General features: G+C 27.2%; 5 protein-coding genes across 5 annotated transcripts; 3 read left to right on the top strand and 2 right to left on the bottom strand.

The window, feature by feature from the left end:
- Positions 1-474: 474 nt before the first annotated feature.
- On the top strand, positions 475-1,924 carry SRAE_2000396600 (Hypothetical protein; the record flags this gene model as incomplete). Its single annotated transcript, XM_024642779.1, has 2 exons — positions 475-845; positions 904-1,924. The coding sequence occupies 2 exons, from the start codon at positions 475-477 to the stop codon at positions 1,922-1,924; spliced, it is 1,392 nt and encodes a 463-aa protein (XP_024508516.1).
- Positions 1,925-2,258: 334 nt separating this feature from the next.
- Positions 2,259-3,145, bottom strand: SRAE_2000396700 (Interleukin enhancer-binding factor 2; the record flags this gene model as incomplete). The annotated part of the gene is made up of 3 exons (XM_024642780.1): positions 2,259-2,315; positions 2,366-2,839; positions 2,894-3,145. The coding sequence occupies 3 exons, from the start codon at positions 3,143-3,145 to the stop codon at positions 2,259-2,261; spliced, it is 783 nt and encodes a 260-aa protein (XP_024508517.1).
- A 1,297-nt stretch (positions 3,146-4,442) lies between these two features.
- SRAE_2000396800 (Exportin-7) lies at positions 4,443-8,132 on the top strand (the record flags this gene model as incomplete). The annotated part of the gene is made up of 3 exons (XM_024642781.1): positions 4,443-4,604; positions 4,655-7,532; positions 7,573-8,132. The coding sequence occupies 3 exons, from the start codon at positions 4,443-4,445 to the stop codon at positions 8,130-8,132; spliced, it is 3,600 nt and encodes a 1,199-aa protein (XP_024508518.1).
- A 237-nt stretch (positions 8,133-8,369) lies between these two features.
- On the bottom strand, positions 8,370-9,104 carry SRAE_2000396900 (DNA-directed RNA polymerases I, II, and III subunit RPABC1; the record flags this gene model as incomplete). The annotated part of the gene is made up of 4 exons (XM_024642782.1): positions 8,370-8,593; positions 8,654-8,794; positions 8,851-9,001; positions 9,042-9,104. 4 exons carry the CDS (start codon positions 9,102-9,104, stop codon positions 8,370-8,372), a joined length of 579 nt encoding a protein of 192 aa, XP_024508519.1.
- A 632-nt stretch (positions 9,105-9,736) lies between these two features.
- On the top strand, positions 9,737-13,006 carry SRAE_2000397000 (Brahma associated protein 170kD; the record flags this gene model as incomplete). The annotated part of the gene is made up of 3 exons (XM_024642783.1): positions 9,737-10,214; positions 10,266-11,789; positions 11,835-13,006. The coding sequence occupies 3 exons, from the start codon at positions 9,737-9,739 to the stop codon at positions 13,004-13,006; spliced, it is 3,174 nt and encodes a 1,057-aa protein (XP_024508520.1).
- Between the last annotated feature and the right edge of the window lie 856 nt (positions 13,007-13,862).

The raw sequence follows: 13,862 nt of genomic DNA on the forward strand, positions 1-13,862 counted from the left end.
CTGCGACACAGATATATAATAGATATACAGAAATTTTATACTATATATATATATATCAAAACATATATGATAATATCTTAAATTTATACATTTATTATAAAGGCAAATCTTATAAAATTTCAAAATCACTATTTTATATTATTACTATTCACTTTATTTATATTAATAATATAAAATATTTGGAGATAAATAAATTTTTATAGAGACAATTTTTATATATACCCCTTTTTGACATTTATTTATATTTTCCTGTTTTTATATTAATGCCAGTGTAACAAAAAAAAAAAAAAAAATAAAAGTTAATGGAAGAGGATAGCAATTGCAATTTCAATCTTATCCTGTCCCTTTTTATTTATTATATAAAGGCATTACTTTTTATTTTAAATCCTTATAATTTCAAAGTTTACTAAATAATTATATAAATATATATAAATATAAATATAAACTTTTAGAAAAGATATTATATTATTTATTATGAACTTTTTGGTATTTATATTTTTCTTAATATCACTATTTACTATTTCATTGGCATCATTTTGTGGAAAATATGGTGTTCCATTCTCTTTTGAAGTCCTTTCTGATGGTGCTCCTGTTTTAGGATGTGCACAACCTTCTTGTATCTTACAACCAGAAGATGGAGAAGATGACTCTGAATTTTTGACAGACGAAAATGGAGAAAAAGATGGATTTTTTAGAGAAGGTGATAAATCAATTAAAAAATCTAAATTTGTTGGTGGTTTACCTAAGTTTCATGCCAATTGTAGTGGAGAATTTAATGAACTTACATGTAATAAAAAAAATCATTGGGTTGGTGGTATTGAATACATTGATCATCCAAGACAACCGTAAGTTGTCTTTTTTTTTTAAATATATAATATTAAAAAATGAAATTTTTTTTTATAGATTAATTCTTCAATGTTGTTCTTTTGAAGGTTTAAAATTTTCTCAAGAAGTTGGTACAACACGTGTTAATCCAAATGAAGCTATAAATGGAGGTGAAGTAATTCGTAATGGAAGACAAATTTCTTTTGATGTTATTTCTAATGTAAAAAAAGTAACTGATGAAGATGGAACTAAAGTTGGTTATGAAGTAACAGTTCGTCGTATGAATTGTCTTCCAGATCCACCAGAGCCAACTGTTGATGTTGATGAAGAAGCACCAGAAGAAATTGTTAAAGTATTAGAAGTTGTTAGTGCTGCTGAAAAAAAAGCCATTAATAATGGAGTAAATAATGAAATGACAAAGAAAGATGATTCACAAATTCCTAAACAATTTGGCCAACCAAATGTTCCAATTCATCAAAATTATGTAAATAATAAACCAACTCAAAATTTAATAAATGGACAACAAGGAAATGTTTATCCAAATAATCAAGTTCCACAAAATATTTACAATAATCAACAACCATATAATAATGTCCAACAACCTTATAATAACAACAATAATAATAATGTTAATGTTCAACAACCATATAATAACAATAATAATATGCAGCAACCATATAATAATAATCTTAGACAACCATACAACAACAATAATAATAATGTCCAACAACCATATCCTGTTCAAACAACTCCAGCACCATTTGTATTTCCAACAATTCCACCATTCACTCTTGCTACTCATACATTCCCACCTAGCTTATTTTCTCATCTTCATACTCTTCCACCACATTTCCAACATCCTGGATTTGGAGGATCACCACAAACAGCAGTTGGAGGTGTACCATCACAACAAATCCCATTTACTTTCCCAACAATGGCACCATTACCAACACATCCAACTCTTCCACCAATAGCACTTCCACAACATCCAGCAATGCATGGAGCAACCCAATTCCAACTTCCAGGTTTCCCACCACTTTCTCTTCCATCTTTTGGATCTTTTGCTCCACAATCTCCAACTGTACAAAAAACCAAATAATTTATTTATAGTAGTTATTTTTATTATTATTTACATTACATACAAAATAAAATATAATAATTAACTAAAAGTAAAAAAAATTTAATTTACATTTATGTTATTTGTCAATATCTGTTCTTCTGTTTCTTCAACATATTCACTTGGTAGAGGATTCAATGCAAAACCATTTATTCTAATTGATTTTCTAAGAAGATTTTTATCAGGATCACAAGTTAAAATTTGTTTGATACCACCATTAAAAATAACTCTTATTAATTGTTGAGATCTATTTGTTATATCATCACATTGTCGAGGTGTTAACATACTACATAGAGATGTACTTCCATTGGCTGGATCAATTGGAGAAATAGAATTTGGAAGAAGAATGCCACTGGCAATTAATTTGAAAAATCTTAAAAATGCATGATTTAAAGGTAAAATATCATTTATTGGTGTGCGTACCAAACAATATTGACTTAAAACATGAATAATATGAGGATTCAATCCTTTAAATCCATCAAAAGAATCAACAATATATTTAATTACTGAAACAAGAATTTTTAAAGAAGGATTCCTAAATCGTTTATATACTTCAATAAACCAATAACTATTTTTTAAATATTGTTCAGTTAACATTAAGGCTTCCTTTTTTAAATGAATGTTTTCCTTTATTTTACAACGATTTTGAGGTATAGTTGTTACTAACAAGCGGATACATGTGACACTATCCGTAATGTCACAACCAAAATCATGCATTATCATTGTACAATCAACATCTAATTTAGTTTTTATTTCTCTTATACATTCTTCTCCAAGAAGTTTAACAGATTCAATAGTTGGAAGTGTCTTAAACACTATAACAAAATCTGCTATTGGATTTGTTCTTATTGTCATGCTCGTAATATAAGATCCTATCTCATGAATACTATCAACAATCTAAATGATTATAAAAGCAAATATCAAAAAAAAAATTTTATTTTTCTTACTTACACAACTATTAAAAAGTTCTGGAGAGGCAATAATGCGATTGAAAAAAGTTTGAGTTGTATAAAATAGATCACCAAGTGATTGATGCTGTTTAGGTGATAGAGCAATTGCTTCATTAAGTTTATGAATATTATAAGTTATGTCTTTATATAATTGATTATTTTGATTCAAAATATTACCATAAATATTTGGACATATATATTCATCAAAGACAGGTACCCTTGAAGTTTGTAAACTTTCATTAATATTTTCCATACTATCATAAATTTATTCACTTTTTTTCTAAACTTACACTAATACATTAAAAAAAAAAGTATATTTCTAACAGTTGTGTATGAAAAAAAAAATGTCCTTACTGTTAAGTTTACTACACCACAAAGACTATCTTTCCAGGACATTTTCCCAACATATTTCCAACATTCATATTAAGATTTATCGTCTTTTTTTACCATTACAGCTGGTAAGGTAGTCAACAATAGATGCTCTTATAATAATATAATCATTTTATAATTTATAATTATCTTTATTTTTTGTAATTTAATCTTACACAGATATTTCTGCAAAGTTTTATTATCATAAATTGTTAACATTATTAAACTTTCTTTTCCCATTATAATTTTTTACTTTATCGCCTTAAAATTATAGTTATTTTATTAAATACTTAAAAAATGATCTTTCCTCTATAGGATTAATGTTTTTTATATAAATTTCACTATTCATAGATATTTCTTTATATTTTTCAAGTAAAAATATTCATAATTATTGTAATTTTTTTGTTTTGATGGGAGGAAAAAAAAAGATTTTCCATATATTTATTGTAATTAATCTACTGTTCACTTTTGCAGTCTACCAATTTTATAGAAATATATTATTAATAATACTATTATTTTCTATTCTTTTTTTTTACCGCCATACTTGATATTATCTATCTATTAGTAAAATTTTATTTTTAATGTAGTACATAATGTTTATATCTATATATAAAATATAATATGATTTTAGATATTTAACATTTTTTATGCCTAACTTTTCTATATATTTTAAACGTTTATATATACATATATCAGATGTCATTGTATCATTTGTTGGAAGGTAGTTTCTGCTTTTTTTTTTATCACAAACTTCTTCAATTTTTCATGACCACATCTTCTGTAAAAGACAATACTTTATGAAAAAATGTACGCTACTAGCAGTGTGTACGTATGTTATGTTTAGTAATTTTTTTTTTTTTTTTGTATATCAGTCATCGTTTTTGAACACATCATTCTCCAAATTTTCTTCGTCTTTTAAAACATATATAATATATATATTAATAGTACTTTTTAATTTTTCTTTTTCATTATACTTTTTTTTTTGGCGTTATAATATCATAACACTAAATACTTGTTATATGCGACCATTTAAATTAAATATTTTATTTTGGAACAATTTTGTGAGTGTAATTTATTTAAAATTTTCAGGGTTAGAATTCGTGAGGAAGTTAGTAATTCTCATTATATTTGTATATAGAAAAATTCTATTATCTGCCTGGTAAAATATTGGTACATAGAAAATGTCAAACAAGGTTGAAGTACTAAATAAACTTGCTTCAGATCTTTACAATGAAACTAATCCAGCAGTCAAGAAGGAAGCAGAACAAAAATTTGTTGAATTATGTTCAGCACCCGTTGATGTTATTCTTGAGTCTTGTCGAATATTGCTTGAAAGTGAGTATGTAAGTTTTAATGTGTTAAAACTTGATTTAGAAAAAAAAATTTCTTATAGGTTCCATATTCTCAAGCTGTAGCAAAGACTCTTCTTATGAAGTCATTAAATTCAAAAATGTCTATACCTAGTAATTATAGATTAGACTTGGCTAATTATTTAATTGATTACATAATTGCGAAACACGGGACCTTTCCATCTTTTATAACAAAATCTTTGTGCCAAGTATTAGCTAGGATTATCAAAATTTCATGGTATCAGTTGTCAAATACTTCTGAAGATAGGTCTCTTAGAGCTAGTGGTAGTGTATCTTCTGCTGGTGATACTTATCCATTTCGAAAACTTATTGAAAATTCTATTCAACTTGTCAGAAATTCTGCTTCTCCAACAACTCCCTTTGTTAATGTAACTGGAAACAGAGAAGGAAATATAAAAATTGGTTTAGAAATTTTATCAGCAATTATTGAAGATTTTGGTGATATGCAAGGTATAGATGGAGTTTCAAAATTTCGTCGTGTGGCTTCAGATCTCAGAGATTTTTACATGAAAGATATGATTGAAATATCAATGGATATTTTAGAAAAATATTCACCTGGTATTGATATTTCCTCTTTAGAAAGAATCACAGAAATTCGTAATATTTTAATTTCAAGTAATGAAGGACAGATTTTTTTTTCTGCTTTAACATTATCTCACCAAATTTTAAGTTTTGATTTTATTGGTGGTATGTATGATGAAACACAAGATGAATCTGCTCCTATTCAAGTACCCTCTAAATGGAAGGATTTATTTTATTATGAGGAACCAAATGCATCTGATGAAGGCAATAGTTCATCAATGAGAGATGGTAAAGAAAATAAAGTTAGAAATATTGTTGGTCTTTTTTTCTCATTATATACTGTATGTCCAGGACAATATACTGTCATTCTTCTTAAAAACCTTGTTCTTTTAACTTCTGTTCGTAGAACACTTTTTGATAGTCATGGACGTAATCTACATCTTGAAGCTTTGTCTAATGGAGTTTTAATGATTTTAAATGATACATCTCGTCTTCAGGATAAAGATGCTTTTCATGAATTTTGTCGACTAGTAGCAAAAATAAAAGGAACTTTTCAATTGGCTGAATTAGTTAAAAGTACATATTATATACAAATGATTAATAAATTAGTTTCTTTTACAATTGAAGCTCTTCGTGTCAAAGAATTTACGCTTAATTCAATATACTACCTTCTTTCTTTCTGGCAAAAAATGGTGTCATCTACGGCATATGTCAATAGTGCAGAGAATCATAATCTCGAAAAATGGTGTCCAAATATTGTAAATGCATTTGTTCAATGTAGATTAGACTATTGTATTGCGGTTGTAAATGATCATGAAGAAGATGATATGGCTGAAGATGGAAGTTTACATCAATTAATGGAACTTCTTGGTACAATTTCACGTCTATCATACAAAGATGTTTATGAGTTTTTAAAAGATGTTTTTGATCGAGAATATTCACAATACGAAAATATCTATATAACATCACCAAATTCAAATGAAGCTGTTATTTTAAGAAAAAGATTGGCATGGCTCGTTAATCTTATCGGTGGTTGTATTATGGGAAAAGGGTCTTTGTCATCTAATTCAGAACAAGATATTATTGATGGTGATTTAATATCAAGAGTGTTAAAATTAATGCAGACAACTGATAAACAACATACATCTTTAAATGGACTTACTGTTGATACTCATTTTGTTCAACTTGAAGTTGCTTATCTTTTTTGTTTAGAACAAGTTAGAAAACAATACATTTCTGATCAAATAATGAAAGTTTCAGAAATGTTTATGAGATTAACAGAAAATCTTGGAATTAAAAATGAAGATGGTCTTCTGGTGATATATGTTCGTAAGATTTGTACAAATATGAAGTTCCTTAATATGAATGAGTATGTAATTGGACAATCATTAAATTTGTTTGATGAATTGACACTTGGATTTATGGCTTCAAAAAGATTACTGAAAATAGAGGAAGTGCAATTTATGATTAATAATCATAGTGGTGATTTACTTAATTATAATAATGGTGCTGTTACAACAGCTTCCTTAAAAAGTAGAACTAATTTCTACAAAAGTTTAACACGAATCTTTGTTTGTGATCTTGGAGAAGATTTCAAAGTTTTTAAAAATTTTATGGCTCCTATTGGAAATACTTTAAATGAGATTGTTGAAGTATTTAATAATCCTAATATGTCTTGTAATCAGAATCAATTAAAATTAGCTGTCATCTCTGTTTGTCGTGATTTAACTGGTATATCATATGCTTTGTCTAAAAAAATTCATTTTATTATGCTTTTTCAATGGATGCATACTAAAGTATTTCAATTTATTCAGCGTGCTCTTGAATTATGGGGAGATTGTCCTGAAGTTGTCAATCCAATTATGAAATTATTAACTGAAATATCGTGTAATAGAACAAGTAGATTAAGTTTTGAAATGAACACTAAGTATACAATTGTTTTATTCAAAGAAGTTAGTAAAATAGTAGTTAACTTTGGAGAAAGAATTTTTAATTTCAGTGGCAATACATCTCTTAATTCTTCTTCTTCAGCATTAAATGTTAATGGACTTGATAAAAAAAATGATACATTATTGAAGATGAAGGTTAAAAATATTACGAATATTTTCCATATTACAAAAAATGTTCTCCAAGGCGGTTATTTACCTTATGGAATCATGAAATTATATGGTGATGATTCATTAAAAGATATGATTAATTTGTACATTAAATTATTCCTTCATATAAAAGATGATGTTTTAGATTTTCCAAAATTGGGCAAAGTCTATTTTGCTGTTTTGGATACAATTTGTAGAGATCAAATTTACTACATTAGTCAACTTGATGACAAAATTTTCGAAGATATTTTAATCAGTATTCATCATGGAATTCAATCATTAGGTATTGTTTATTTTTTATACATTTATATTAATATTTATAGAAACTTCTGTTATTACTAATGCTACAAATGCTCTTGATTATATTTTGGATATGATTATTCGTAAAGTTCATCCAACTATTGAAACATGTACAATTGATTTTGAAGAAGAAACTGGAGCATGTTTAGTTGCATTGGAAAGAAATCCAGACTTATTACTTGGTCTTTTAAACACTATGTTATATACACTTGTTTTTGAAGATTGCAAATGTCAATGGAGTTTGAGTAGACCCTTGTTTGGTATTATTCTCCTTCAATATGATGCCTTCAAACAATGGGGTGTTGAGATGATAAATAATGCTATTGCAAGCGAAAATGATTCAAGCAAGGCTGGAAGTTCTGAAACATACGCTAATAAAAAGAAAGCACTTGAAACTGCATTTGAAAGTCTTACTGAAGGTATTGAGCAAAAAGTTCTCTCCATTAGAAATAAGGATCAATTTACAACAAACGTTAGTGTATTCAGAAAAGCTGTTCAGGAAATCATTCGTGATAATGATGATAGAAGAAACGCTAGTAGTTATTCTAGAGGCGAAAGATATGGATACGAAATGATGGCGTAATTTTTCTAATCATCAGTTTTATCTATATATATATATATAATTATATATATATATATATATATCCTGATAAGAATGATTCGTTCAAATTCTCTTTTGTTTATACATTGATAATGCTTTTTACCTGTTTAATATGATTATAGTTTTTTATTTTCATTTAATTATAAATTATTTTATACGTAACATGCTTTATTAACTGTTTAAAAAAATCATAAATGACAAAACGAAAAAATAAATGAATTAAGCAACAACACGATAACTGACATATCTTCCAGCTGTTTCAGATGGTCTAACAATCTTTACAACTTGACCTCTTTTCAATCCATAATACCTCGCTATTGGATCTGAAACTTGCATTCTTGGTAATTGACTTGGAGCAACTCTGTATCTCTTTAATAATTCTCTTTTTTCTTCTTCTGTCATAACAATATGTTCAGGAACAAGTTCGTGTTCCGTAATATTAACTACAAGTTCATTTTCTGAAAATTGTTCAATTGTATATTTAGAAGCCATGTCGACTATACATTGTTTTGCTGAGGGAGTAATACCATTTTGGACAACAATTATACTTCTAGCAACATTTTGTTGTTGCATTTGACCACAAATTGCTTTAATTGTCTTAATACCAACTTTAGCATCATCTGGGAAAAAAATATACATTTGATCTACAAAACAAAAAATTTTGTTTATTAAATTAATTATAAGTTAAAAACAAATTTACCATCTTCATTCTGCACCTGAGCTACAAGCATAGTTAAATCTGAACGTGAGGGTTTTCCCATGCTTGGTTTATCTCCAAAAGTATCTTTAAATTGTTCCAATGTAAGATTCAATTCATCATCTGTAACGAGATATCCTCTATCATGACACATCTAAAAATGATATTAACAAAAAGACATTTATTTAACAAACCTGAGTCAATGTACGACGTATTCTCCATAATTTAGAAGTTTCTAAATCGTCGTTTAGTGACATTTCAAATAAAATTATTTTGTGTTAAATAAAAAAGATATAAAAAAATAAAAATTTAAAAATTAACAAACTAAACGCAAGCGTGTTAAGAAACTTCTTGGTAAAATGTTCTTTCGTAGCTTCTTTGGTGAAGTGAATCGTGATTTGAACAAAGTTATTATTTACTTTGTAAAAATTTATTTTTGAATCATTAATTATTTCAATATTTTTTATTTGTAAATTATATTAATTATTTAAAAATAAAAAGTTTTTTTTTAAATTTAGATGTATGTTATTATTTTTATATTTAATAAATTCAATAATATTTTATTGAATTATTTTTTCCTAGTACTTCATCAGATTGTATTTAATTGGTACATCATTAGAAAGCTATAATTAATCGTACTGACTGTTTTTGTAACATTTGGCGCTCAAATTCCCCTTGTATCCTTTTCAGTTTACTTTCATTTTAAAGTATGCTTTGTACCAATTTTGTTTTATAATTTGAACCCCCTGCCTGCCTCTTGTGTACTGGTTAAACAAACAACAACTACTATATGAGCATTTTTTTTTATATTATCTTTGTGTTATTTATTAATTTTTGTTAATACATTTTATAAATATTTTTTAATTGATTTCTGATAAATTTTGTTTAGATGCCATTTGGAGATTCATTAAATCGTAAATTAATTCTCGATCCAATAGCCTCATACATCTCACAGTTATCAGAGGAGGGTCGTGAAAAATCAGAAAAAGAATTTTTTGCTTCATATGCATTATTTGCGCGGAAGAAATGGTCACTAACAAAGCATCCACAACCTTATGTTAATGGAACAATTCTTAATTTGTATGAGTTATTCACAATTGTTAAAAATTTCGGTGGATTTATGAAAGTAACAAACCATGAATTGTGGCCTGAGGTTACAAGAAGTTTAAATTTACCGGGAGCTGTTAATGAAACAGCTTTAATTAAAAATATTTATCAAAGGTATTTATTATATTATGAGGAAAGTGAAAATGGTTTAGGAGAAACTGAGGTAGATCTTGATGAAAATAGTTCTTCAAATATGGGAACAAGAAGTCGTGGGCGAATATATTACAGCAATAGCGACAATCCTGTCTCAGTTAAAAAAAGTAATTCTAGTTCAAGTAGTATGATGACGAAAGATCTTGGATATGTTATAGGTTATTCAAATGAAAATGGTCCTGATTATCATAAACTTATGAAACATTTGTTATCTGGATTTGAAAATGAAAATGTTTTTGCAAGAAATCTTCTTAGTATCATGGCTTCTCCAGGACCTTATCATTTAAAACTTCAACAATGTCCTATGCTTTTAGATATTCTTTTAGCTAAGATTGGTATATTTCCTGTAAATGATCTTGTAGAATATAAATCAGGATTTGGAGAGGACTACCTTACTAATTGGAGGCATAAAGAACATTGTAATTTTGATTTATTTTGGATAGAAAGTAATATTAAAGAGGAATATGCAATTAAAATACTTGAAAGAGAAGATATAATTGAAGGTATTATTAAACACAATTCTGCTGAAGAAGTTTGTGGTATGAAATATGACAATGAAGATCTTTCTTTTCTTTTTCATCCTTCAATAGAAATGACTGAAAAAGATCCTATATATTTTAGAGTTTTCCATACTACAAAAATATTAAGAGAATTGTCTTTTGACTTAGATAATAGAGCTATTTTATCTAAAAATAAGAATTTATTTACATTTACTATGTGTATAGCATTTAGTAGGTATGAGTGTCTTCATCAAAATGTAATGGAAACATTAAGCAATATTTCTGAAGATCTCGATTTACATGATCTCCTTATTTCTAGTAATCATTTCGGCTGTTTTATGAAGCTTGTTAAATTTTGCTTACTCAGCAAAGATAGAATGAAAGTTTGTATTGGTCTTGAAATTCTTGGAAATATTTCTGCAAAAGAAGGAAATGAAGCTTATATAATTGATTTTTTAACCAACGAAAAAGATGTTTTAGAACAGATTAGTTTATTACTTGTTCCAATGGATGTTATGTCTTTAACACATACATTAGAAACCGTTTATGATTTAACAACTATGGGCGAAACTATATGCGATTTGTTTGCCAATGAAAATGGAGTTTTAAAACAACTTTATGCTTTACTTACAGTTGAAGCAAATAAATTTGGACCATGTTATATTCAAGGAACAAAAATAATACAATATCAACCTCAATTTTACAATGGACAAAGAGCTGTTAGAAAGTTTACTGCAACTCAAATGAATAGAAATCCTACAAATGGACAAAGAATTAATCAAGTTAACACACCACGACCTCAGATTCCAAATCGTTTTGTAACAAATACTCCAATACAAACTCCTTCAATGCCAATGCGTCGACCTTCTAGACCAGATGATTCTAGAATGGCTTCACAATCTGAAACGCCTTTACCTAAAATCAATGAAGACCAAGATAAAATTAATTTAACAAAAGAATGGATGCTTTCTGCATTAAAATTTGATCCATCTTATGAATCCATTATTAAAAGGGGAAAACTTTATTGTGACTATGTTAATAATTTTAATAATAAGAAAATGTTATCACTTAACATGAAAAATTTCATAATACTATTAAGAGAAGTTTTTCCAAAAATTAAATTTACTAGTGAAGATGGGCAGGCAAACTCATCAATAGTTGGAATTGTTCAAAGATTACCAGGTTTGGAAAAAAAAACTTCAACTCAGTTAACTTCTACTGTTACAGGTTCAAACAATGCCGAATTGCCAAATGATCATACGGCTTTAGTAAAAACAATATTTAATGCTCACGCTGAGAAAGAAAAAATGGCTGCTTTAAAAGTTACAGGAAATGAAAATATTTCAAGGAAAAGAAAACTTGCTAATTCAGTTGGTACTAATGGTCTTGAATCTATGAGAGAATCAGCCTCTCCAGAGATGGCTGAATCTGTTACAGATGATGGTTGTGGTGTTGATTCCAGGCCACCATCAAGTATGGAAGCATCTAACTCTAATTCTGAAATATCATCCCCTTTGCCAAAAATAAGTAATGATGTCAAAATTCCAATGGCTTCAGATAATATAGATGTATTAGGTGATGATTCAAATTCTGTTAAATTAGCTAACAATGGGACATTCACGTATGAAGAGAACACAGAAAATGAACATCCTTTACCAGATATACATCATTCCAGTGGTGAAATTACAACATCTGCACCTGAATCTATATTGCAACAAAAACTTAGTCAAAAATCTCCTTCACCTTCTGAATATATTGATAAGGTTGATTCTCCAATATGTGAATGGCAAGATTGTGGTATGATTTTTCCTTCTCCAAATCATCTTTACTATCATATTTATAAAAAACATACAATAACTGATGAAAATGTATGCAAATGGTATAGTTGCGATAGAATTATTAGAAATCATTGGGCTTTATTATCACATATTCACGAAACTCACTACAAAAAACCTATAAGTGAAGAGGCAAAACATTATAGGATAAAATATGGTAACAAAGATTATATTGAAGTGATTCTTAGAAAGAAATGGAAGGAAGAGGAAAAGAAAAAGCCTTATCGTATACCAACTAAGAATTCTTTTATACCTCCATATACAGATTGTCATAAAACATCCATAAATGGTAAAATTGTAATGACGCCAGTATTTAATGATTTTACTAATGTAACCGAAGGTCCAGTAACAAAGTCTGTTCGTCTTACAGCAGCATTGATTCTTCGAAATATTGCTACATATTCAAAAAAAGGAAGGGCATTCTTGAAACGATATGAAAATTTTATATCTTATCTTGCATTTTCAAAACTCGAAGCTAATAGTGCGTTAAGTCATTACCTATATGAAATAAAAAATTCTATTGAGAATAACGACAATGATGAAAATGTAACCGGTAACAGCTGACCATGAAAAAATCCTAGAGTTAAGGGTTTTATACTGAAATAAAGTTATATATGACCTTTGGGTTTCGTGTTTTTGTGGTCGTTTGACTCTGGGTTTTTTTCTTTTGAATAAAAATAAAAAACTAATATACGATATTATTTCTTTAGTATAAATTCAATAAAATTATTTAACTGTGATTTCGATATTTATTTCTTTGAGACAATTTGACATGATATTTGAGTTTCTTAATACATGTAGGCAAGAAATGGAATGTAGAAAAAACGCTTGTGATGTCAACTTTTTGCAAAATTAAATTGGAGCTAGGCATAAATGTTTCAAATTTTTGAAAGTACATATTTTTACTTAAGCTACATTTATAAATAAAATCAAAATACTCCTCTTTTTAAAAAGTATTTTTTTTTTAATTTTAATTACTAATCTATTTTTGTAATTTTCTTTGTTCTATGTTATATGGTTAACAATAAAAAATTTTGCTTAAATAATTTTTATAGATTTTGTCTCTCTAACTTTTTATAAATTTTTTTAAAGTAGTCTTTTTGACATGACGATAAGAAGATAAATTATACAGTTTTTGGTGTTTTTTTGGAATAAGTATCGCTTAAAGTAATTATTTTGCTTTTGAGATATGTACAAATTCGATTTAAGAAATGTGTTTGATTTATTTTAAATATTTAAAAAAGTTTTACAAAAGACTAATAAAATAAATTTTCTTACATAAAATTGATTACAATAAAAATGAAATAACTAAAATGTTATTTTATGTATTATTAATGTTTATTAGTCTTTGAAATTCAATAACTCTCGATAGTTATTTAAAGGCATTTGAAAAAATCATTTCTTGTTAATGTTTATAGTA

This window comes from Strongyloides ratti (assembly GCF_001040885.1).
Source record: "Strongyloides ratti genome assembly S_ratti_ED321, chromosome : 2".
Classification (NCBI taxonomy): Eukaryota; Metazoa; Nematoda; class Chromadorea; order Rhabditida; family Strongyloididae; genus Strongyloides; species Strongyloides ratti.